Source organism: Aspergillus tubingensis, assembly GCF_013340325.1.
Source record: "Aspergillus tubingensis WU-2223L DNA, scaffold_6, whole genome shotgun sequence".
NCBI classification, from domain to species: domain Eukaryota; kingdom Fungi; phylum Ascomycota; class Eurotiomycetes; order Eurotiales; family Aspergillaceae; genus Aspergillus; species Aspergillus tubingensis.
Window position 1 is genome coordinate 1400813 of NW_023336280.1, and position 25336 is coordinate 1426148.

General features: G+C 48.8%; 7 protein-coding genes and 3 non-coding genes across 10 annotated transcripts; 8 read left to right on the forward strand and 2 right to left on the reverse strand.

Annotated features, from left to right (window-relative positions):
* Positions 1-857: 857 nt before the first annotated feature.
* AtWU_04234 (aromatic alcohol reductase) lies at positions 858-1903 on the forward strand (the record flags this gene model as incomplete). The annotated part of the gene is made up of 3 exons (XM_035499345.1): positions 858-890; positions 967-1148; positions 1204-1903. 3 exons carry the CDS (start codon positions 858-860, stop codon positions 1901-1903), a joined length of 915 nt encoding a protein of 304 aa, XP_035355238.1.
* Positions 1904-2360: 457 nt separating this feature from the next.
* On the reverse strand, positions 2361-4575 carry AtWU_04235 (zinc finger protein; the record flags this gene model as incomplete). Its single annotated transcript, XM_035499346.1, has 4 exons — positions 2361-2499; positions 2581-3593; positions 3668-4158; positions 4209-4575. 4 exons carry the CDS (start codon positions 4573-4575, stop codon positions 2361-2363), a joined length of 2010 nt encoding a protein of 669 aa, XP_035355239.1.
* Positions 4576-5231: 656 nt separating this feature from the next.
* AtWU_04236 (P-loop containing nucleoside triphosphate hydrolase protein) lies at positions 5232-9559 on the forward strand (the record flags this gene model as incomplete). Its single annotated transcript, XM_035499347.1, has 3 exons — positions 5232-5279; positions 5346-8132; positions 8183-9559. 3 exons carry the CDS (start codon positions 5232-5234, stop codon positions 9557-9559), a joined length of 4212 nt encoding a protein of 1403 aa, XP_035355240.1.
* A 596-nt stretch (positions 9560-10155) lies between these two features.
* On the forward strand, positions 10156-10950 carry AtWU_04237 (alpha/beta fold hydrolase; the record flags this gene model as incomplete). Its single annotated transcript, XM_035499348.1, has 1 exon — positions 10156-10950. The coding sequence occupies one exon, from the start codon at positions 10156-10158 to the stop codon at positions 10948-10950; it is 795 nt and encodes a 264-aa protein (XP_035355241.1).
* A 1805-nt stretch (positions 10951-12755) lies between these two features.
* On the forward strand, positions 12756-12827 carry AtWU_t107. Its single transcript has one exon. It is a non-coding gene; the product is annotated as a tRNA-Gln (tRNA).
* Positions 12828-13934: 1107 nt separating this feature from the next.
* On the forward strand, positions 13935-14006 carry AtWU_t108. The gene has a single exon. It is a non-coding gene; the product is annotated as a tRNA-Gln (tRNA).
* A 773-nt stretch (positions 14007-14779) lies between these two features.
* On the forward strand, positions 14780-14851 carry AtWU_t109. The gene has a single exon. It is a non-coding gene; the product is annotated as a tRNA-Gln (tRNA).
* Positions 14852-19194: 4343 nt separating this feature from the next.
* Positions 19195-20554, forward strand: AtWU_04238 (glycoside hydrolase family 16 protein; the record flags this gene model as incomplete). Its single annotated transcript, XM_035499349.1, has 3 exons — positions 19195-19282; positions 19336-19610; positions 19754-20554. 3 exons carry the CDS (start codon positions 19195-19197, stop codon positions 20552-20554), a joined length of 1164 nt encoding a protein of 387 aa, XP_035355242.1.
* An 818-nt stretch (positions 20555-21372) lies between these two features.
* AtWU_04239 (uncharacterized protein) lies at positions 21373-22737 on the reverse strand (the record flags this gene model as incomplete). Its single annotated transcript, XM_035499350.1, has 1 exon — positions 21373-22737. One exon carries the CDS (start codon positions 22735-22737, stop codon positions 21373-21375), a length of 1365 nt encoding a protein of 454 aa, XP_035355243.1.
* A 594-nt stretch (positions 22738-23331) lies between these two features.
* Positions 23332-24912, forward strand: AtWU_04240 (threonine--tRNA ligase MST1; the record flags this gene model as incomplete). Its single annotated transcript, XM_035499351.1, has 1 exon — positions 23332-24912. The coding sequence occupies one exon, from the start codon at positions 23332-23334 to the stop codon at positions 24910-24912; it is 1581 nt and encodes a 526-aa protein (XP_035355244.1).
* Positions 24913-25336: the final 424 nt, after the last annotated feature.

Sequence of the window (25336 nt, forward strand, 5' to 3'; positions counted from 1 at the left end):
TGCATGCGTCTGCGTGAGGAGATGGCACTCGCTGGCGCTGGCGCCGTCTAGCCAAGCTATCGCATGAGGCTCACTCGTTACGGTGTGCCTGACAGCTTGGATATCTCCCGGGTTTGAGTCCTGTTTTCGGAGGGTAGCGATGAAATGCAGCTGCTTACGTCGTTCATGCTCCTTACTATTGATGTATAACGAATGTAGAGACATAATACGCTAGCTAGCTAGAAATGTCATGATGACAATGGTGGAACATTGCATGCGCATGAGTGATTTGAGTAAAAGGCAATGACTCCGGTCGTCTTTCGCTTTCCCAACGTAACATGCCTCAAGACAAGGCATGGGCGACATCATCAAACACTGTAGGAATGGCAGAAGAGACCAGAAGGTATAGTGCTCAATATGATGAGTATCCCATGGCGGCTCCGCTGTCTTGCAAACTCGAGTAGGTATTCATGTCGCATCACGTCCTCTCTAGTGGGCAAACGGCCATCAATGCTATAGATATTCTTCTCGGAGGCTCAGGAAAAATGCTATTCTGCTGGCTGACAAAACGACACTCCGAGCCTCCGACTTTATTAGTTAATCCCACAGGGATTGCTTATCAAATTACTGTGGGTATGCAGATGCAGTGCAGTAACTGAGCCCAATTCGGGATTGATCTCAACCCCAAGGTCGGCATGTCGGTACATCGGAACGCCGATTTGGAACCATCGCCGTTGAAGACGATCACCATATGAAGTATATAGTATGAGGAATGAAACCAGTTAGAGTGGTCAATCTGCATAGTATCTTGCAGTATTTCTTAGGCATTCTTATTCTGATTTCCTCTGAGCATCCGCTTATCTCTCTCATCGGTCAAAATGACTACTATCAGGAAAGTTTCAATCATCGGGGTACGTCATATACTTACTACTGCCACAAGCATATCAACCTATACAAACATCATATCTAACAAAGCATACACTCTAGGCCACCGGCACCCTCGGATCCCACATTGCAAGCGCTCTCTCAGCAGCCGGCCACGAAGTCACCGCCATCCAGCGCAAGGACTCGGACAAGCCAGCCCCCGCAGGCCTCAAAGTCATCAAAGTCGACTATCAGAACAAAGACGAACTGATCTCCACATTCACCGGCCAGGACGTCGTTATCAGGTGCGTCCATAACTAACCAACACCATATCTACCTACCTACCTAACCCCGTCACAGCGCCGTCCCCTCCCCCCAACTCACCTCCGAAAAGACCATCATCGACGCCTGCATCTCCGCCTCCGTCAAACGCTTCATCCCATCCGAATTCACCACGATGATGGAATCTCCTCTAACCATTAACCTCCCCATCGCCAAAGAAAAGGTTCTAATCCGTCAGTACCTGAACTCCGTCATTCCAGACACTTCCTCCCCAACAACCTGGACCTCCCTTAACAACGGCGCTTTCTTCGACATGGCCCTTAAGTTTGGCGTCTTGGGCCCCAACCCCATGACTAAGAAAGCTGTCTTCCACGATGGCGGTGAGAAGAAAATCGCCGTTTCACTGTTGAGTGATATCGCTACTGCTATTGTTAAGTTGTTGGAGCCTACTAATTTCGAAGCTGCCGCTAATCAGCCGGTTTATGTTTGCTCGGCTGTGGTTACGGAGAGAGGGTTGACGAAGATTGTTTCTGAGGTTCTAGGGGTGGATTTTGGGATGCCGGAGGATGTTGAGGTGAAGAAGCTTATTAAGGAGTCGGAGGAGAGGTTGAAGAAGGGGGATATGTCGGCTATTATTAATTATTATTATCAGATGATGTATGGGGAGGGGTATTTGGGTGGGGAGTTTATGCGATGGAATTGGAATGAGAGGCTCGATTTGAGGATTATGGATGAGGGGGAGGTTAGGGGTGCGGTGAGGGAGATTTTGGGACAATAGCGGTATTGTGTTGTGTGGGTGGGGTAATATGTGTATACGAATATAGAGAATATTAGTTAGTTTGTTGTCTGTGTCCATGAGACCATTGAAGACATAATAGTACTCATTGGATGCCTCGTTTTGATCTGTGACCTCAATGAGATTATTGATAATTGAGTATTACATGTCCTGTTGGGGATTGTCGCTCATGTATTTGTAGTATGCGTACAATGAATCATGGCAAGACCCAACTAAACAGAAATCATCGGTAGCTGGGGCCATCATGGTCAAATATTGGCCGATGAAGGAGGGTAAGTGTACCAAGTTGCCGAGCATGTTCTAATTACTCATGCATCGTCTTAGGTACTAGTACTAATTCGTTGTTCCGCTTGGTTTTACTACCGTATGTACTATATATAGATCTATAGTACCCCTACTCCTCCCCCCCACACCTTTTACAGTGAGTGGTCAATCAAGACTAGAACAGACAATCAGGTATTTCCCCTGGTTGAAACCCGGCTTCAAGCCAATGAGACATATAGTTGACATCTGGTGCAATGAGAATGGAGTCCAGGTGAGATAAATGCGAATTCTCCAAAGGAGGTAAATCTGGCAGTCTAATATAGTAGTAAAGAATGTGTTAGCTGGGCCACTTAAGCGATGACTTTGTACTTAGGAGTGCTCGGATTGAAACATACTGAAGCCGTAGGAAATCGGGATCGACTTCCTCTTGAGAATTATTGTTGATGGAGAGGAAGGCATCTTTCGCCACTTTCATTATATCAAGACTAATAGCCTTTCCGCTAGTGGGGCCAATATGCTGTAGTTGATCGAGACATCTAATGCCTTTCTCCACAATCGAGAAAGTATTGCGAACGTAGTCTGCGTCGAACTTGTGTTCAAGAACATAATAGAGTAAGGTAATGCAAGCGGATACTAAAAATGTCGCGGGGGTTCCATCGAATTTTACATTAGGATACCGCTGGAAGAAGACATCGTATACAAGATTGATGAGGTTCTTGGCTGATTCTACCGAGATCTCGATGGAATCATTGATGTGCATAGTTCCAGAGGAGCATTTCTCCGCGTCAGACCCCGAGTCGAAGAGAGTCGCGAATACAAGGGCGGGTCGATGTAAAAGCATGCGTGTAGTATAGTAGTGCGCTCCGATCATGATTCTTTGAACCTCCTGCCAACCATCCCCGAGGGGGGCATTCTGGTCAAAGAAGTGTAAGTAGGAAGGTAAAGCGTGGGTGATCGATTGAAGTTGGAGGTCACAAGCAATTGTGGCTTGCCGAACCTGAAGGATATCCTTGGGGTTGGTCATGGCGTTGGAGGAGTAAATTTCGACAGACAGTCGATCAGAGATCTTACCAAGTTGCGCCATGGAGCGTATCCAGGCACACTTGCAGGTGGGGTGAAGGTACTGAGGTGCAGAGGGCCCCTCGGACACGAGGGCGAAGGGAAGGTCATTCGGGTATGGGGCATCGATCAACTCATCACGAAAGGATGATGGGCGCCCGCTGAAAAGGGAACACGATCGTTCGAACATGTATATGGTCCAAAATGTTATCCTTAGTCGATGGATGGTGAGGTTATCTCCTTCGACAACCTGCGCTCTGTGAATTCCAAGAGCGAGAGCATTCCGAGCAGCATGTCCAAGGTATATGTAGGCTTCATGGGATTTCATGACTTGGAAGGCATAGAACGACTTTTTGGAAACCAATTTCAGTGAGAGTCAGAATGAACAACTCATGGACAATCAGGCATGCCACGGATCCCTACCTTCAAGAGCATAAAATGAGTAGATCGCAAGCTCGTGTCCGTCAAATCACTTGCATCCCTGCTAGCCAACCTATAGAAGTACTCCGACCACCCTTCCGATGACTCCAAATCTTGCCGTCCTTCTGAATGGGACAAATGGGCTCCAAGTGCTAGCATCATATAAAGTATCTCTTGACCTTTCTTTGGCTCACGACCCCGAGGTGGATTCCACAGAGAATTCCAGGAAGCTATAGTCTCTTCATAACTAAAGACTGGCATTTGAGGATGGACAATCTCAAAGAAGGCATCAATAAACTTGATACCCATCTCATTAGAAACATACGCTTGTGTTGGACCTTGTCCAACTCCTTCACCCGAGTCAACAGAGAACATAAAACGTTCCAGGCCCCAATTATCGACATCCGTAGCCGAAGTTTGGTCCTGACGATTGAGGGTTTGTCTTTTGATACGCTGATATATCCTTTGGATGAAAGAGAAGTGTGAGGAAGGGCCTAACGGCCATCAGAAGCGGATTCTTGCAGGAATCGGGACGGGAAGATACCATAGAATTGAAAACAACCGGTGGCTGCATTAGAGACCCCAAAGCCTGCACGCAGTTCCAATTGCTTTTTGAAGTATACAGGATCATTCAGTGCTTGAGTGGTGACAGGAGAGACACGTTGATTATCTGGAGGAGCCAAAGTTGTGTGGGAGCGAGAAGGAAGCGATTCGGGTTTGCGTGGCCTTCGCTTCTTCCGACCTTGAAAAACGCATTCCTGCCCAACACGCCGACAGCGAGAACAGGGGTTCGAGCCATCGCATTTGATTTTCCGAGACCGATAGGATTCACAAGCTAACGAGACACGCTGGTTACGGGGGCGAGTGTCTTGAGAATCAGGAGAGAAGGAGGATGATCCACTTGCAGGCATGGCAAGGGACCGTCGACTAGATTGCGACGCGGTGAGTGTAATAGATATAGTAAGACCTTTAGACAGAGTTCTTGATAATGCCCATATGGAACTATGGAAGGCGGAAGGAAGTTACTAAGTTGATAAAAAAGTACCGAAGAAGTTGTGTTAAGGAAGAATGGAATGGCCCGGTTATGTAACTTCGGACTTTCGGGCTGATGCCGAAGATCCGCAAATGCCGGGCTGCCATCAGATTTTAGTGGACAGATGTTCGCGGGTGGGGACTTTCTCATCGGATCTTCGGGTGATCTGCGGGAATCTGGCGGTGGATACTGGATACAGCCATATTCAAGTGGAATTGATTGGGCCTGTCATGGAACTGGTTCCCTGCCACAGGGTCGTCCGGGCTTATAGCTCGGACCGAGTAGAAGAATTCCGTAGAGCTTGCGTGGGCATCGCACCTACATCCCTAGTTAGTAGTACTGGTAGTAGTATATTTAAAAGAAAAACAAATGCTTGCCCGTTGTCTCGAGTTCGTTCTGAGGCCTGGGGGACTAGTATCAACAAACAGCCTTTTGAACTTTTTTTTTATTAATCACTAGTACTATTCTTCCTTTTGGGTTGAAATTGCAGTTCTATCCGTACTGCTTAAGTTGTTGAACGGCTTTTGTCGAAGTATGGTAGACAAGGGCCATGCAGGAGATTCAGGTGGCCTTGTGGTTGAAGTAGGGCCCCAATAATCTCTACTGACCTAAACATTCAATCGATGACTGATCACTTCAATCAAACAGAAGCGCCAGCCACATTCAATTCCACAAGATTTACCGATATATCGCCCAAATGGACGAGCCCTCGGCGTTGCATTCGATCATGTCACGGTGACTGGACGTGCCCAAGGTGATCGAACTGTCCTTGACCTCCCTACTCTGCTCCAGCGGATTGCGACCACTCCCCTGAAAGTCCTCTATACCATCCTAGGCAATAAGCCCAAGTCTACGCGAAACCTTGTTTACGACGTGTCGGGTGTGGTCTTCCCTGGAGAAACAATGCTTGTGCTTGGAAGACCTGGATCAGGATGTACAACAACACTCAAGGCCATTTCAAGCCACATTGATTCATTTGAAGGTATTCAGGGGAGCGTCAACTACGCATGGATGACCGGCAAGGATGTCAAGAAAACCCTCCGATCTGAGGTGGTTTACAGTTCTGAAGACGATATGCACTTCCCTACCCTGCCAGTGAAGGACACCTTGGATTTTGCTTTGCGACTTCGAAAGCCAACGCACAACCCAATGTCCGACTTAGAATTTGCCGAGAAGTACACGAATCTGCTCTTGAGTTCCTTCGGTATCCTGCGAACCAAAAACACCATTGTCGGTGATTCGTTCATTCGCGGCGTGTCCGGAGGAGAGCGACGTCGTATCTCGCTCGCCGAAATGATGACGATAAATCCAGCCCTTGCCTGTTGGGACAATCCAATCAGAGGACTTGACAGCTCTTCAGCTTTGGAGTACTTGCAATTACTGAAGCACATGTCCCGGTCCAACGGCATGGCAAACGTGGTGACTTTGTATCAGGCTTCAGAAAGCATGTACCAGAACTGTTTCGATCGCACCCTGGTCTTGTATGAAGGCCGAATGATCTTCAGTGGGAAGGCACAAGATGCTAAGTCATATTTTGAGGGCCTTGGCTTTTATTGCCCCCAGCGTCAAACCACTCCAGACTTTCTCACTTCGATCACTTCGCCAGCAGAAAGAAGAATCCGAGATGACTATCAGGGACCTCGTTACCTTGACCCAGATTCTCTTGCGGCAGCCTTCCGCGAAAGCTCTCATTACCTTCAACTCCAATCTGATATTAAAGCTTATCACGATCTCTTTGATGGCTCATCTACCGAACACGACTTTCACCAAGATGTTCGCAGCATTCGATCCAAGTTTGCTCTCCCGAATTCCACGGAGCCTGCCACCATAGCAAAGCAAGTGTGGGTTGGAACAAAGCGATACTACAAAATTCTTTGGGGGGATCGTAACACATTCTTCACGATTGTGGCATTGTGCATTGTGAACGCAGTGATTACTGGCTCGGGCTTTTACCATGCTCCGAAAACTGCTTCTGGCTCTTTTGAGCGGAGTGGTGCTCTATTCTTTGCGGGCGCGTACTTTTGTCTGAATGCACTGACAGAAGTAGTCAAGACTGTCAATGCCCGGTCAATATTATTGAAACAGCACGACTTTGGTTTTATTCATCCGGTGGCATATGCTGTCATTCAAACACTTGCAGATATTCCATCTGCCTTGATTCAGACAACTGTTTTCTCGTGCTGTTACTACTTCATTATTGGCTTGAGTCTCTCAGCCTCCCAGTTCTTCATCTTTGTCTTGATCTGTTTTATCCATTACTCGGCTATCTCTAGCATGTTCCGGATGATCGGTGCATGGTCCCCAAGCTTGAATGTCTCACATCTCTTGGCTGGGTGTGCTTTACCAGTTGCCTGTCTTTACTCTGGATATGCCCCGCCTGTTCCAACAATGCATCGCTGGGGTTCATGGATTCGGAGAATAACACCTACTCCATACGCAATCGAAGCGTTGATGGGAAATGAATTTTATAATATCGTCCTCCAGTGTACCCCGTCGCAACTCATTCCGTCTGGGCCCGGATACAATGATCTTAATCACCAGGCATGCCCGATGAGCGGAGCCAAATCGGGTTCCGCCAAAGTTGCTGGGTCGATCTACCTACAAGAAACATATGATTTCACCCGGTCTCATCTTTGGCGCAACTTTGGTATCATTCTCGCAATGTGGTTTCTCTATATGGTTCTGACTGCCGTGGGCTTGGTGCTCATGACACGGGATTCGAAGGGAGGAGGAGGACCCGTCTTCAAAAGAACCAGAAAGGGAGAACCCGACACGCTGCAGCAGGAAAATACGAGAATAGACGACATTGAGAAGCAAATGCCGGTCAGTTCAGCCCGGAACTCGCTGACAATGAGTGAGTCAACGACACGCGACAACAGCGACAGTACCAGTCAAGTCTCGAGGCCGACCGAAGAAAATAACTTCAACTTCACCTTTAACAATCTCAACTACTTTGTTGGACCAAGTTCGGATGAAAAACAGCTTCTGAACAATGTTTGTGGCTACGTGAAGCCTGGTCAGCTAACTGCCTTGATGGGTGCCTCTGGCGCCGGAAAGACTACTCTACTGGACAACCTTTCTCAGAGAAAAGCCGAAGGCCGAACTACTGGCGATATTTGTGTCAACGGCAGCTCCCCTGGGCCTTCATTTGCAAGGTCTTGTGGCTTTTGTATGCAGCAGGATATTCATGAGCCTAACGCCACCGTTCGAGAAGCGTTCCAATTTTCCGCCATTCTCCGTCAGGCTTCCGATGTCCCCAAACAGGAAAAGTTGGACTATGCCGAGTATATCATTTCCCTGCTTGAGCTTGAACATCTCGCAGATGCTTTGATTGGTACAACGGGTGATGGTCAATTGAACGTGGAGGAACGCAAGCGAGTAACGATTGGCGTCGAGCTGGCTGCGAGACCCTCGGCTCTGTTATTCCTCGATGAAGTAAGTTAAGCCCGACTACTCTGTCTGAATTGAATACTCACCCATCCTAGCCAACCTCTGGTCTCGACAGTCAAGCAGCCTTTTCTATAGTTAGCTTCCTACGCAAAATCGCCGCAGAAGGTATCCCAATCGTTTGCACCATTCACCAGCCCTCTGGGGTTCTATTCGAAATGTTTGATCATGTGTTGCTGCTCGCTCCTGGCGGTCGCACGATCTATTTTGGCGAAACAGGCACTCATGCATCCACAATTGGGAGCTACTTTGCCCGACATGGTGCAGTCATGGCACCGGAAGATAATCCGGCGGAGTTCATCATATCTGCCGTCGCTAAAGGGGACCGAGATTGGCCGCAAACATGGATTGACTCCCCTGAAAGCGCAATCCTACAAGAGCAGATTCTCAAGTTAAATGCTGCAAAGGCCCCTGCTCCAGATGGGCCAGTCCAAAAAGGGTCCAGACAATACGCTCTCCCATTATACGCGCAAACAATCATACTAATGCACCGACACTGGAGATCGGTTTGGAGAAGTGGCCAATACAACTTCGGCAGACTGGCTAAAAGTATATTCTTTCAGCTATTTGTGTCTTTTACATTTTTTCATGTCAGTAATAGCCCTGCCGGACTGCAGAATCATATGCTGGGTATTCTTCTTTCAACATGGGTTATCCCTACGCTGGCTGTTGATATCCAAGCCATTTGGTTTGAAAAGTGGTCTATATTCGAAGCCCGTGAACGCAATGGTATCTACGACTTCAGAGCACTTCTGACTGCTCTGATCGCCGTGGAACTTCCGTGGGTCATTATCATCTTTACTCTGATATTCTTTTGCACATATTGGACATTTGGCTTCTTCTCTACTCCGAGCATCGCCGGCTTTGTTTACTTCATGTATCTCCTGTTGTCCATTTTTGGCCTCGGATTCTCCTATTTGATGGCTTCTCTATTCCACAATGGAACAATGGCAGGATATGCAAATTCACTCTTCTGGGTGGTCTTGCTGATGTTTTCGGGGGCGGCAAATCCTCGCAGCGCGCTCAACAGCTTCTATCACCCATGGTTATTCTGGGCAGACCCGCTGACATTCTTTTTCGAGCCAACTGTTTCCACTGTCTTACATGGCGTGAATGTTACATGCGGGTCATCTGATTTGGCTGTTTTCAACCCGCCTTCTGGTCAGACATGTGGTCAATACTTGAAGGACTATATGGAGCGGAACCCAGGTTATCTCGAAAACCCTGCAGCAACACAGAATTGTGGTTACTGCAAATATAGTCTTGGCGATGATTATGCTAAGACACTCAACTACTATTATGCAGATCGGTGGAGAGATTGGGCGGTCTTCCTTGGCTTTTGCATCACCAATTACATTCTTGTATACCTGGTGACGTGGATACACAGAGTCAAGATGAGACAGTGGAGGAAATAATCGGGGTTTTTTCTCTTCTTTTCTTTCTTTTTTCTTTCCTTTCCTACAGTTCTGTGTGTCTGCATGAAAGAAGGGGAGAGAAGTGGCTGCGATGGGAAGACGGGGGCTATATTACGGACATCCTTAGATCTTAGATTCCTTTCAGAACGTATAGAGTGCTCGTTTCATGCGTTTCTCATGGAGCCCCTTTTTTTTTAATTATTCATTTCCTCACTCTTGGGCGCCATCATAAATGGCCATTAAAAACCCAGAACAAGGGTAAACTGCAAATACCATTTGGCCTCGGGGGATATCCTTCAAACTCTGTAACTTCTGGCCCGGAATCCCAACAGAATGGCAAGGAAAGGAAAGGAAGACGGTGTAACTTAATCATTTCAGATGCAAGAGCCCCTAAGCCCTAAGGGCTGAGTCTGATGTGCGCGTTTCGCACTGTCCCACGTTTTGTCAAGCGCGCACACACCCGCCCCGTTCTTGTCAGTTCTTTTTTGCTCCTTTTTCAACTCTTCAGTCGTGCTTCACCCCAATCCAATCCCTGAAATTCACTCCTGCATCCATTCGCCTTTAGGAAAACATCAAGTTCCCTCCACCTTCCAACCATGCCGTTTGCCCCCACCGACGACGAATGCGAAATATACTACGAGGAGCATGGCTCCAATGGACCAGTTCTTGTCTTTGTGTCAGGCTATTTCGGCATCACCGACATCTGGAGGGAGGTTATTTCCAGCTTGAGCACGCGGTATCAATGCATTTGCTATGAGAATAGAGGATTCGGTCGGTCCTCAAAGCCTATGGTAGAAGGGATGTACAGCATCGAACGGCATGCGGCAGATCTCCAATCAGTTCTCCTCGCGGCAAGAGTGTTGGAGAAAGAGCAGCCTATTATCCTAGTCACCCACTCTATGGGATGTAACATCGCGACTAGCTTCTGTGTTCAGCACAAGGAAAAAATCCGCGGCGTGGCTTATCTGGGTCCCCACCGTGATGGGAAATGGCTCCGAGAGCAAGGATTCACGATGCAAATGCTCGTGGAGACAGCTGATGTACCATCCAAATGCGTTGATTTCTACGCTGGAATGGGCCTTCGGCCAGGGATTGCGCTGGAAGCGGCCAAATGGCCCTCTTATGCTCGTCGGTACAACGCCAAGGCAATGCTTGATTTCGCTATCGAAGAGACACACCTGGAGATGATCCAGATCCCGAGCATTATTATCATGGGTGAAAATGAGGGCTCTGGTAATGGGGAACAATTGGCTCATAAGCTGGCGAAGGATTTCAAGAAGTGTGAAATCGCGATGTTGAAAGATGTCAATCATTTCCCTTCAACAGAAGCCCCTGATGAAGTTAGCAGGATTATTGATCAATTTGTTGTTGCGTCGCTATCTGATATTTAAGAACTTCAACACAATGTTATCACATTTGGCTTGAACCCGACAGGCAGGGGGGGATGGCAATGAAATAAAATAAATGAGAAGAGATAAAAGAGTACAGGCATATACTGAGATACCGAAGAAACAGAAGAAGAGGAGAAAATCAAGAAACCGTTGAGCCGTCTGCTGTCGAGCATGTTAGAGTATTATTGAATATCATTTCTCCGACTTGGTGAACACTACACAAGACATACTGGATGTGGATGTCTATTCACTAGGGACATAGTAGCAGTCTCACCCAGTACGCGAGTATCATATGAACGGGATAAATTCCGTCTTCGCTGAATTAAATACTGGAAGCAGCAATCTTTTCCCATGACCACCTTCATCACAAATTGGATTTTCTAAATCACTACCAGGGAGACTAGATATGATCAAAAGGTCTGATGCCTTGTCGGCTGAAAACAGCGAATCGCGCTGGTACCCGCATGGACAATATCGCGGATGAGCTAGTAGCTATTTCTTGAATTTAGCGCGGGGAAACATACAATTTCAGTGTTGGATTAACACATTTCCATTCTTTTGTTCTGGCGTGATCAGATCGGATAATACTCAGTCCTTCCCCGGTTATGTATATGTCGTGGGAAGTCCTCTGTCAATATTTGTTGCTTGCAAAAACAATCATGTGCAATAACAAGATAGTCATTGTAGGGTAAGCCTCTATCTTCTAAGGTCTCACCCTAATTTGATTATTTACACATTCTCTCGGAGCTGGTATTATCGGGCTCAATGTTGCTCTTGTACTCACCGAGAAAGGATACGGGCGCTTTGTCACTGTGATTGCCGAATACCTCCCAGGCGACACGGCCCCAGAGTATACATCACCCTGGTACGTGTCAGGCGATACTATTCCACCCAACTCTGATGGATTCGCCAGACCAAACTTGAGACAATAAATTCTAGGGCCGGATGTAACTTCTCTGCGATCTCCGGTACTGACTCAAATGCATTGAAATGGGATCGAATGGGGTACGCCCATCTGACCAAGTTGGCGTCGTCAACCGATGCCAACGAATCCTTTGTTGAGCGGACACAGTCGACCGAACTATGGGATGAAGAAATCCTATACAAAAAAAATTTCAGAACTATGAGTGAATATCTGGAGACTGCATGACCCAATTCCGTTAAGTTTAGTTCCTCTGCTTAAGACAATACGAAAACCTGGTGCACTACTTGCAAAATGAAGACCACGCCCTACCTGCTCGCTCTCAGCGTTTTGATGTCTCAGATTCTTGCTGAACAAATGCCTCCTTGTGTGAGAGGCTACCAATAAGTGTGATCTACACAATCTCGAATTGACTTGCTCAGCCTGGCAGGAAACAAAAACATACGAATGACGCCGTCAGGACTTCCGCGATGTATACTGTGAAAGTCCAACGGTGGCCCGCAAATTGGAACCATGGTCTTCGAACTTGGGTGTGGCTGTAGGCGTGGCTATGTCTACAATAACACACGTATTGCCTAGAAGTAGTGTAGTATCATTGACAGGAATATCTTGGTTAACTGTTCATAGACCCATCACTGTGTCTTGGTGCAGGATTGTTAAAATTGAGTGGCTGACCTCTCCAGTGACACCTAAAATGTACTTTTAGCACTAAACACATTGATTTGGACAAGAAGTACTTTATAGATGACACTGGGGGAATCCGTAATATATATATATAGTGTGTAATTCTTCAGGGTATCCTGTGCTTGTTCTTAGATGATTGTAGGCTGTCTTTGTATTTTCTTTTATGTAACCAAAGTAGCTTCTTCCTTTCAACAAATACGGTTGTGTAGTGTAATGGTTATCACTCTGGATTCTGATTCCAGCAATCCCGGTTCGATCCCGGGCACGACCTTTTTGTGTTTCTTTTTTTCTTCCCCCTGTGACCTCTGCCTGCAAGTCCTCCATAATAGCAGGCATTTATGATCGTAATGCATGAGTGTCTCTATTACCAGTGTACCGTCATTAACTGACTCCCTTTGCATGCCCATAAATTATCCTACTGGGTTCGCACGCCCAACCCAAATTCCAGCAGACTACAAATTCCATTCAACCCAACAACCAACCACAAAACACCTCTAACATTGGTACCCTAGAACCCTGGAACCCCAGTCCTTGGAAGTCCAGACCCCTCAGCCAACGGCTTTTCTCATACCCGCTAGTCCCACGGCTCACCTACCGAAGATACGTCAACAGCCCTTCCACGAGCTATGGATGGCCATGTGTCTGGCCAGGGCCGCACCCCACATATGAGGCAGTTCCACAGCTGACCAGATAATGGGACCTGGTCGAGGCCTTTGATCTAGACTTGTCGAAACTAAGCCCACACAAAGCAACGGGTTTGCCCTGCATAGACTTGCATGCATACTTTGTACAGAGAGGCTGAGAGAATTTGGTTCCAATGCTCGGCTACCTTTACTAATATGTAATCTGGGCCGATTTTGTGGAAAGTATATTCATATGTTCTGATCCAGGGCCGGATGCTTTCGGTATCATGTGGATCAGGTGGACAAAGGGTTGGTGTTTCGTTTGGGTCACCGATGCCGGTGAGTTGATTTACTTGCGGTTGTGTCTTTTGTTTCGGGACTATTGTGATGGGCAGCGACCACTATAAATGTTTAGACGATACGGAGGTGCTGGGTGATCTCGTCGAGCTCTAGATAAGTCCTGGCAGGTCATTGATTTTGTTGGCTCCTCGGGTGATGTCATTCAGTACGCTACTTATATATTTCCCGTGACTAGTATACTACACAACTGATGATGCTATAACCACTCAACATCCTCCCACTATCATCCATAAACGCACGCCAGGATACTCAACATGCCTACTACACAATGCTCCATCTATACATCCACACAAGAGAGTCTCAAGCATAACAACCACCCGTAATATACTCCCAATCCTACACAATCAGCTTCATAATCTCAAATTTTCTAAAATTGCGAAATTCCGAAGCTCCCAGGTCGTATGGGGTAATGGTTATCCCTTCGGATTTTGATTCCGACAATCCCGGTTCGATCCCGGGTACGACCTTTTTGCTACTTGATAGAGGAAGGGAATCAAAGTTGTATGGGACCGTAGAGTATATCTCTTGGTGGGTGGCAGAGTGCGGGTCTTGCTAAGTAGACAACGATTGGATCAGTGATGAGTGATGTATCATGTGTAGAGTGCATCAATGACGAAGGAGAACAAGCAATCACCTGAATTGCTATCTACCGGATATATACGATGTCAATGGCGTATTCAGTGCTTGTTGATATGGCTAGACCAAAAGTATATCTGACGGTCAACCGTATGTACCTGGGAGTGCCAAAGACCCGAAAGCTAGGAAGGAATTGTTGACAGACACAAGGGCTATAGATATTGTGCCCCTTACTGGCCAGGGATATGCCAGGGCACGGAGAATACGATTGGATGGGTGCTGGAAATGAAAGTGGAGGGATTGACCACATACATATAGGTACCTTGCATTGGGGAATGTCAGACCGAGCACAAGCCGTGAAGAGTAAGTATACCGAATGCAAAGATATAGAATGACAAATGCTAATTATCTATGCTACCTAACAGCGTGACACAAAAGTGACCACCTGCAAGTATAGTACTAGCAGTAGGGGAACACAGGGAAAATGGGCTCACCGATCCTTATGATAACATGGAACAACAGCCCATCACAACACTCACCATCATACATCATGGCACTTTTCTTACCAATGCATACAAGCAACTAATATACATACCTACCTGGAATTTTCTATTCTTTATGAGTAGCATCATATAGTCAAAATAATCACCGTTTCAACAACTAAGGTTGTGTAGTGTAATGGTTATCACTCTGGATTCTGATTCCAGCAATCCCGGTTCGATCCCGGGCACGACCTGGACTGATTTCCTTTTTTGCTGTCCGATAAAGCAGCAGACATGAATAGCAATTGATAACAGTTTCGTTCTTGTCAAATTAGACTGATAACCAGCCAATGAACTAAACTGTTGCACTAGAACTCCGGGAGAAGTTTCTCAGAATGGAACCATTCCAAGGCTAGAGGAACCGCTTCGCCAGGTCATACATTACTGTAATTTAGATTAGGCTTATCCACATACATGGCTGGTTGCTACCTACGTATTGCGCAGTAATATGATTTCTTTGTTACGGAGGGAGGGATAGTATGAGGCGTACTTGCTCTGATACTACTATCTATGTATTTAGTTGGGATAGTGGTTTTGTCTTACGTTTCATTTGCGACAATGATATCTAGTATCTACTAAACTCAAACCTCCTCCGACACTAATGTATCTATGTATAGACCTTCAATCTCCGAGTAGACGACTAGCTAAGACAAAGAAGCACTGCCCCGAAATAATGTCTTGAATTTAAGCTTCCGGGTGGTCCAGTTTGCTTCTTTTCGTTCCATTCATTACTGTCATGTTCTTTTTTTTTTTTACCGGGCTTGTTGTTATGCCGGCTATTTTTGGGCGGTTGTCTTATCCATGCTGTGGGGAATTAGGGCACTGCGTGCTATCGGTCCGGTTTGTGATGGCGGTATTATTCCTGCAGATGTTGCTTTTACTAGTCTAGACTGGAATCTTCTAATGCATGGCTAGGTGGGTGGGTTATTGAAATTTTGTTTCGGGCGGGGTTGGGCCACAGAGACAGTACGCTCTAACTATTGGGGTAGTGGTGTATATGGACTATGGAGATAGAATACGAAGGTTTGAATTACGATATTGATCATATGAGCTAGTTAGAAAGGACTAATGCATGGTAGTGGTGTTATAAGGTTATTTTTGGGCTTTGAGGGTAATAGTAACAGTTGCTATGGCGCAGTAGGTTGAATTTCTTCACCTTATTGGGTATAGTAGATAATGAAATGCAAAATGATAGCAATTCCACATAGGAAAGAAAAAGAGAGGCTGGTTGCTGGCCTGTTTGTTGTCACCCTTTATGCGGGGCAACTGGCCTAGCACCGAGAGAAGCAAAACACAAACAAGCAATAGTGGCGGTCCAGCGTACGTGGGTACGTACGTCACTAAGCAGATGGATTTCTCTTTAGTGTCGAATACAATGTCTTAACTCCGACATGTTGCGCGATGTCGATTTTCTCGTGCTTTGTTCGGAAAATTGCGAGACAGGTGCAGCTGCATATGGCGCGGCTTTGCGAGATGGTTTGGCTGGCACCTGTTAATGATCGCTGTGGCGCGGCCGAGGTCCCGTAAGTGGGATACGTAGTGCCCTCCCGCTTGCGTCGTCGATCGACCAGCCTTTTCCCGTTGCGGTCCCATACGGTGCGATCTTTCTACTCATTTTGCGTGGCTGATGACAATGGTGATGAATGGTGGTTCTGAGCTTTGCGAAAGCAGTACCCAGACTGGCTTTCAAGTGAGTGAAAATTATCGGTCTGGATGGGGCGTTGGGATGCCGAGGCGTCGTTCGGGTGGGGCATGCGGTGTGGATTATCGTTGATATCGTAGGGAGTCAAAAGAGCGTGGACTCGATGGCTTTACGACCTGAGTAGATAGGTATGATGCCGTGATCTGAGATGATAGTACGTTCGTTCAAGACCGTGGTAGATAAAATCCCACAGTCTTCGATCAGTTGACATAGACCATCACCGCAAAGGAGATCAGACAGAAGCAGAGCGGAATGTAGACTTTCCGGTCCATGTCTGGATCTAGCGGGGAAGAGGAGGATGCAGCGCCGGCGATAGAACGAGTCCGATTAGCGCGATGGATAGATTTGCTAGGTTTCTGAACCATATTCTGATGGAGGAAAGACAGAGGCTTGAGCCTTGCAGGACCGGGGGGGTTAGTTGTCCTTGACAAGAAGGTGGGAGGGGAAGAAGATAAGGGGTTTGTGCAAAGAAGAGAGGGGAAACAAGGGTCGGGTGATCAACGTGGCGCTGGATTGGGATTCGCCCAACAAGATGCGCATCCTGAGGCACGCCTTCCCCAACCTTTCGCGGTAGGCAGAAACTAGGCATCTCCAGGCATCTCCAGGCATCAAGGCGGGAGACAATGAGGCACGTGATTTCATGATTACATGTGGTGAGATAAGCCCGTATGGTATGGTAACTGCAGAAGTTCAGCCCCCACAGATAGTTTGGATAGATTACGGCAGGTGACCGAAGGGTTTGCGGAACTCGGAAAGGTTGGACAATCCAAGTATCCAACAAGCTGCATCTACTGCATCCTTTAGCTTCATCCGTGAAGGATGAGGGGTTCATGACGGCTCCTGTCGTCCTCCCTCCTTCAGGGGACGGGTTAATTAAATGAATTAAACGACCTCCCCTATCTGTCTCAGATTGAGGCTGATGCGCCTGACAGACACCCTCTGATTTTGATTACCCTGTCCACCTGTACTTCTGACTCCTGCACGTTATTAGCTCATTCCCTGGTCTAATCTCCAGGAAATTGAGCCAGAAGCGCTCGGTAGTTCGGACCCTCTATCCGAATGCGTCTTCTTATCGCTGATGGGCTGAGGGAGTGGGTAAGTAAGTTCCTGACTCTCTTGATTCCTTCTCAGGGCCAGAAACATGGTCCTTTTCGAGTCGCCTTCAAGCTCTTTGTTTATAATATTATCCGGCTGAGACATTCTTCTCTTCCTCACCTCCAAAACATTTGGCCAACCGAGCTGGCGCTTAGACGAAGTTTCTATTTATTCATTTGCCAGACTTATAATCTTTTCTCCGGAGTGTTGTCCAACGCCGGTAGAAAGTTTTGGAACGGTCCCTCCGAGGGCAAAAGTTGTGCTTATTGCACCCTGAATTAGTTAGGGTCTTTATTTTTAATTTTCTAGTTTTTATTTTCGCACTACTTACGGCCAATGGATGTTAGTGGTATTATGACCATTAGATTGGACGACTGTGTTTACATTTTCAGTCTGTTCTAATGGTTGAACCACAGGTCCAATGTACCTGATCCATGGCTCGCATCGATTGGCCTCAATTGCATCGCAGCGTCAATGCTGCGACACTTCTCTGACAGGATCAGCAAGCGGGATTACCCAACTGTTGGATCACAGCTGCGCGGAAATTATATGTGCACAATTATGCGACCGTGGCAAAATCGTGGTTAAATACTTGGCCCCCTTGGCTCTCGGAGTTATTGCATCGTTGCCTAAAAAGGACCGACACCAACTTGCTCCACGGTGACCCTATCGTTACCACCTTGTAGTAATTATCCACTCCTTCGTCGGACCCTAAGCGAATGACATCTTGGACTCCTTCCAACCCTTGGCTAAACCGTTGATGACCCTCGGTTTCAAGGAGGAAAAGACAGGTGAGAACAAGGGGGATGAGAAAAAAAAATCATCTGGAAAGGGAGGATGAAAGCGGCGCAGGGGACCGAGGGAGAAAAACAAGAAAACAGCAAATCAGAGCGTGTGTAAGACACGCGGCAGGCACAAGCTTTTGTTCCTCTCTCGCTCCGCCTTCGTATAGTCTACAGTACAGTGTGTACGCACTACGCAGGACACACAGTGCACACGCCCTCGTTGCTTTCCCCGGCCGGTCAGCGCAACGAACGATCCTCCCGACCGAGTCGAAAAGTGGATAATGCCAGCCTCTGCGGATGCGCATGCGCCTATCACAGCCGCCAACACTGGCTTTCTCACTGGGGCCGTCTCCAGTCGAGACTCCACTGGATCGATGTCGTCCTTTGCTCCTCCTTCAGTCACCGTGTCTGACCACCTCAGCCGTGACGCAGACCTTGTCCAGTGCCTGCCCAGAATCCTCGCAAGGCCAAACCAGGGGATACAACCTTTTTGCCCCCAGTTATCATCCTTGGGTCTAGTTGGCTCGTCGTGACTACTCCGTAGCGGATGAAGTCTCCCTCAGGGGAAAGTATTAATATCATACAATTTGTCTCCATGGCGGCACCCACTTGGCTAGCATCATTCACTGTGACCTTATTAGTACCAGTACTCTGCCCACTTCCCGGTCCATCGTAACGGAAGTCTAATATTCCCCTCCTCTTCCCTTTTTGGTTGCCCGGGTTCCTGGGTCTGTCGTTCGCTTTCTCTGCTAGACTCACTTACTAGTTACTTCACTACTATTTAATACATTGGGCATCCCCCGACTCTACCCGCCTCTTCGATTTCATACCCCGGACACACACAAGCAGGAGTTTGTTCCTTCGTTTGGTCTCTTGCTCTAACCCTCGTTGTTAGCATAGAAGAACCTTCTAGTCTGTCGCTTCTGGCATTTACCACCCCCACAGCTACAACATCATGTACTTCTCCAAAACTGCCGCCGCGCTGGCTGCGCTGCTGCCCTTGGCCACCGCGCAGACCTATACGGACTGTGACCCTCTCAACAGTACGTTGCTCTTTTTCACACCCATATTTGTTCAGAGCTAACCGAGCAATCAGAGACCTGCCCTGCTGATACGGCCCTGAGCTCCACCACCTTCACCACTGATTTCACCTCTGGCTCATTCGGTGGATGGATTGCTACCGCCAACAATGTCACCTTTACCGATGAGGGTGCCAACTTCGTCATCAGCGAGAAGGGTGAAGCTCCTACCATTGAGACCGACTTCTACTTCTTCTTCGGCAAGGCTGAGGTTGTCATGAAGGCTGCCAGCGGTACCGGTATCTGCAGCAGTATCGTCCTCGAGTCGGACGATCTCGACGAGATCGACTGGGTAAGCTCTCAAATCCCTCTCAGTCTCATAATTTATCATTTTACTGCCCCTGTTGCCCCTGCCAACCCTATCATGCACGCTCAGCTGCACCCTTATCACCCAATATGCATGGGGTAGTAGGCTAACCAAATTGGGATATTCAGGAAGCTCTTGGTGGTGACACCACTCAGATTGAGACCAACTACTTCGGCAAGGGTGACACCTCCTCCTACGACCGTGCTACTTGGGCAACTGTGTCGACCCCCCAGGAGACCTTCCACACTTACACCATTGAGTGGACTGAATCCGCCACTACCTGGAGCGTTGACGGCACTGTCGTGCGCACCCTTGCCTACAGTGATGCTCAGAGCGGTACTCGCTACCCCCAGACTCCCATGCGCCTGAAGCTTGGTATCTGGGCTGCTGGTGACTCCTCCGAGCCCGAGGGCACCATCGAGTGGGCCGGTGGTGAGACTGACTACTCCGACGGTCCCTTCACCATGACTGTCCAGTCGGTCACCATCACCAACTACAACCCCGGCTCCTCCTATACCTACTCTGACAAGTCTGGCGACTACACCAGCATTGTCGTCAACAACGGCACCTCCAGCTCTACCACTGGCTCCACCACCAGCTCTAGCTCCACCTCCACCTCTTCCACCAGCTCTGGCTCTAGCTCTACCTCCACCTCCACCTCCAGCACCAGCTCAAACTCTGGCTCCGGCTCCGGCTCCAGCACCAGCTCCGAGTCCAGCACCAGCGCCTCCAGCGCCGCCGCCGCCGGCTCCTCCTCTGCCTTGATTGGCTCTGGCTCCAGCAGCGGTTCCTCCGCCTCTGCCTCTGGCTCCGCCTCTGCTTCCTCCAGCGCCAGCGCCAGTGCCTCTCCCCTCTACACCGGTGCTGCCACCCAGGTCGGCGCCTCCACCAGCCTTCTCTTCGCTGGTCTCCTCGCTGCCCTCTTGTAAATTTGACACACCCTTCATCATCGACGCCCAATCCATGATGCAACAACCTTTTTCACTTCTCTTCATGGGTCGTTTGGAAACTTACACCCACCCACTCACCCTTTCCCCTGCTTTCACTGCATAGCTTATTTGGAACCGTTGGAAGTACATATTATCTGAAAGAAGGAGGAGTTGTCTATTTGGTTTTATCTTCCCACCTACCTACACTGGCTATCAGACAGAAAGTTGTTCTGCTTTCTTGCTACTGTTTTTACAATGCTGTCGGTTGTTATCTCAGAATGAATCATCTTGCTTGCGCTTTTTTTTCTACCTGCCGATATTTTACGAAATGGGTCTTTTTTTTTAACTTTGGTTTTAATTTTGTCTTTTCCCGGACGAACGCTCCTTTGCTGGACAAAATCAAAGACTTAATTTTAGCAGCTCAGAAACTTAATGATATCAATTTAAATCCAATGTAACCCCAATTCCATGTAACACATATAATAATACTACGTACGCGCCGTGCTGCGCTGTGGTTTCTTGGCCCCCGCCCCCCGGGTAAGCAGTACCTAGACTAGAAAACTGTTCCTGACAGGTAGGTGTAAGCCATGTGTAACGTGAGACCCACGTGTGACTGTAACAAAGCCAGGTGATCAAAAAAAGAAAAAGAAAAACAAAGGAAAATAGCGCCGCGCACTGCACCCAAGAATTAAACTAAACGCCGACTTGCATGTTTACCCCAACTTCTCGTTCTTGGCCAGTCCGAATCATAATCAAAAGTAATATCCATCATATGCATGTCTCATATTCACGTTATTTAGCTTTTCAATAGTTTGCGCTCAGATAGCAGAGTTTCTTCTTTGTTGCAGCATCTGGAGCTGATTCGATAGGTTTCGGACGACCTTGATGACCGGGCGATGATTGGTGGACGCTTCTCGGAATATGTCAGCTAGTGAGGGATCGGGGCTGGAGATGGCGCTTTCCGACTCCGAGGTGATTGGACGAAGGATGGCAGGTAAGTTGACGCCCAAGAGGGAGTCAACGAAGGCGCGCAGACGAGGTGGCTGGTCTGATTTCGGTCCTGGCTCGGGCCCTGGATTATTAGGCCCGGGCGCAGGAGTAGAAGAGCTTGGCTTGGATTGTTTTGATTCGCGGGCTACAATGCTCCCGATAGATTCGAGGTGGTCGTCAAGCGTGGCGAGGTCGTTGGAGAGGGAATCGACTTTGGACTGCATGCGCGTGGTGAGCTGGTCGAGGTATTGTTCTCGTCGGGCCATTTGGGTGGCGTGACGCGCGTCCTGACTCAGGGTCTGGATGTTGTCGCCGCTGGCGATCAGACTATCTACCGCTGAGCGGATGTCGGCTCGGAGCGAGTCGAATTTCCCCGCTGCGATGCGGGTGGCTTGAAGACATCCTGTGAATTCGAGGTCTAATTCGTGTTTACTGCCTGGGTAGGCGTGCTTGAGGTCGGTGTGGATGTCGCGCAGCTTGGATTCGCTTTGTTTTAGTGTGTTGGCGAGAGGGTCTGTTTCGTTAAGGGTCGAATTGAGCAGGGTCTCGAGCCGCGATTGTGAGTTAGTGACGGGGTCCCGGGGGGCTGGTTGGTGGCGGGGGAGTTGTGGCTGGGGATATGGTGGGATGCAACTAGCTGGGTATAGAGTTGCTATTTTGTCCGAGGAACAAAGCGTCTGGTATTGCTGGACTATCTCGGGAAGGACGAGCATGTGAGCAATGGCGGCAATAAGAGCGCAATTGAGTATTGTGCGTAGGAATTTCTCCGCGATCTTCCATGCGCGAGGCTGGGTTGCCTTTGGTTGGCGAGGCCTTTGCGTTGGCGTTGCCGCCGTGACATCTTGTTTGGGCGAAGGAGACTGCTGTTGCCCTTCTTGCGCCGAGTCCTTCGGCGATTTTTGAGGCCTCCGTCTGAGAGAGCGCTTGGTTCGAGCAGTGGGCGCAACCCAAGATCCTTCTGATAGAGGTGCTTCGTATATTGAAGGCATGATCAGCTCTGGTCCCGAGGCGGATGAAGTGGAGGTAGACATGGACTCAGTTCCATAGTTGCGGTTCCTCCTAGCTGGCGTCGGGCTTGAAGGCTCAGATGGCTGACGTTCATCTTGTTGCCCATTCTCCTCATGAGGAGAAGCTACAACCCAAGACTCGCCCAGGAATGAGCTGTCCCGGGGGCGAGGACTTTTGATAGACATCAAGATCTGTGGTCATAAAATACAGACCGGCTAATAGTAGCTTTATGAGGCTTTAGTCGCTTTTGAGTCACTACACGGTGTTGGCGGACTGACGACGCGCACGCGAGCCGTTGGAAGCAAGGGTTAATGATATGAGATTCCATATACTGTGACAAATAGCTCATGCGCATGTGAGAAACATCGAATATATAGTGATACTAGCAAGGTCAGTCAATGATTTTTTCTACTGTAGCACCGTGCTATCGTAATAGAAAGAGAATGCGACAGGACTGGGTTACTGGTGTGGCTCACGTGAAGCAAGAGTACTTACATAGAAAAGACAGATTAAGTGATGAACTAGTATAGCGACAACGGTGAGTGAGCGGCGGTGAACCAGGACGCCGATCCCAAAGTAAAGAGGCAGATAGCTGGACTAGTTGACGATAGTATATCTAGATCGGTCTTTCAAAACGTCCAGCCACCCGATGAAGTCGGTGGGGGACAATCACGGGAACGCGATTCCCAATCGGGAACTCGCGTTGGCAGTCACGGGCGACCGAGGAAAATCCTCCAGTTTCACCGTCTGGTCGCTGCCTCTGTCCGCTAAGTTCCACCATGCGTCGACTGTCGCCCTTGTTACGGCAGCCTTTGCTTTCTCGAAAACCTCCGGTCAGAGGACGGCTGACCCCTTGGCCATCAGTGAGGGCGCAATGGCTCTCATCGACTTCGTCCCGGCTCTGTTCGTGCTCTGACCCGCAGCCCGGCCAGCCTCAGACTCAGTCTTCCACCCCAGCCGATTATCGCGCCCTGGGAACCTCCCAGGACCTTTTCACAACCTCGGTCTACAGTCCCGGATCGCCTCTATTCCTCCCCAATGGCACCCATATCATCAACAAACTCATCACCTTTCTCCGCACGCAGTACCTCCAATACGGTTTCCGCGAAGTCCTGACCCCGACGATCTACAAACGGTCCCTCTGGGAAGTCTCCGGCCATTGGCAGAACTACAAAGATGACATGTACGAGGTGCGCGGTAGGGGGGCCACTGGTGATACGGACGGAGAAGCGGGAGAAGATGAATCCTACGGCCTGAAGCCGATGAACTGCCCCGGCCACTGCCTGCTATTCAAATCGCAGACGCATTCTTACCGGGAACTGCCCATCCGCTACGCCGATTTCAGCCCGCTTCATCGGAATGAGGTTTCGGGCTCGTTAAGTGGGCTTACTCGTGTGCGCCGTTTCCATCAAGATGATGGGCACATCTTCTGTCGGCCACAGCAGATCAAGAGTGAAATCGCATCGGCGCTTGGATTCGTGGACTTGGTCATGACAACATTCGGACTGGGGCCGTATCGCTTAGTCCTTTCCACAAGGCCAGAGAAGGACTTTATCGGTAGTTTGGAGTTGTGGAATAGTGCCGAAGCCCAATTGCGCGAGGCACTCGACAATACGGGCAGGGAATGGGCCATGAATGAAGGTGACGGAGCATTCTACGGCCCCAAAATCGACATTCAGCTCCAAGACAAAGCGGGCAAATACCACCAACTTTCCACCATTCAGCTCGATATGAACCTCCCTCAGCGATTTGGGCTGGAGTACCAGGTCGCTGAAGGTGAGGAGGATTACAACCCGGAGACTCCAGGCAAGGCGACCCCGGTCATGATCCATCGGGCAAATTTCGGCTCTCTGGAGCGATTTTTGGCGCTGCTCATTGAGGAATACGCTGGTCGCTGGCCGTTCTGGCTTTCTCCACGCCAGGGCATCGTCCTAACTGTGAACCAAGATGAGGCCGTCGTACAACAGGCTCACGAAGCGGCTGCCAAGATCTCTGGATTCCGCGCCCTTCAGCCAGGCCAAATGGGGACCGATGCGCCCCAGCCGATCTCCTCGGTTGACTCCACATTCTTGATCGATGTGGACAGCAGTAGTCAATCGCTGAACAAGAAGATCCAACGTGCCAAGCAGATGAAATACAACCTCATCTTCATCCTGGGTCCCAAGGATGTTGCTGCCTCTCGCATCACGGTGGACGTGACAGGTCAGCTGCAGAGCAAGCCTGAGCGTGGGGTGCAGAAGCTGCAAGACATCCTGACCCAACGATTGGGCGAGAAGGCGTTGAAGAACCCTCGGGCCATTCCCCTTCCCGTAGATGACGTGCACGAACTGCTGGTGCAGCTGGAGGAGCAATTTGTATAATACTATAACAAGGACGTGTAGATATAAACAATGTATAATAGAAACCATTCAGTATGCACGCAAGGTGTCTGTTGCTGTTGGCTGGGAGAGGATCGGCTCACGCAGCCTCTGTATACTTGAGTATGGGTGCCACGTGACTGTTCGATTAAGCTTAAATTGCATGCCTGATCCATCTACCGCTGCCTGAATTCGATGGCCGCAAAGGGTTAGAGCCCCCGGTGTGCGGCCTCCTGATTGGCTGTGTTGCAGTCGCACTCGCCCGAGATATCGTCATGCCGGTTTGCGTTCCAATCTTTCCCAATTGCTCCGGCGCCGCCTCTCCCGCTACAAGATCGGCCCATCGGAGTGCCCGTCGACGGCTACAATGACCCGTGAGGACGCGAATGATTACAGTCGAGATGACTGGAGTGATCTCCTATCAACA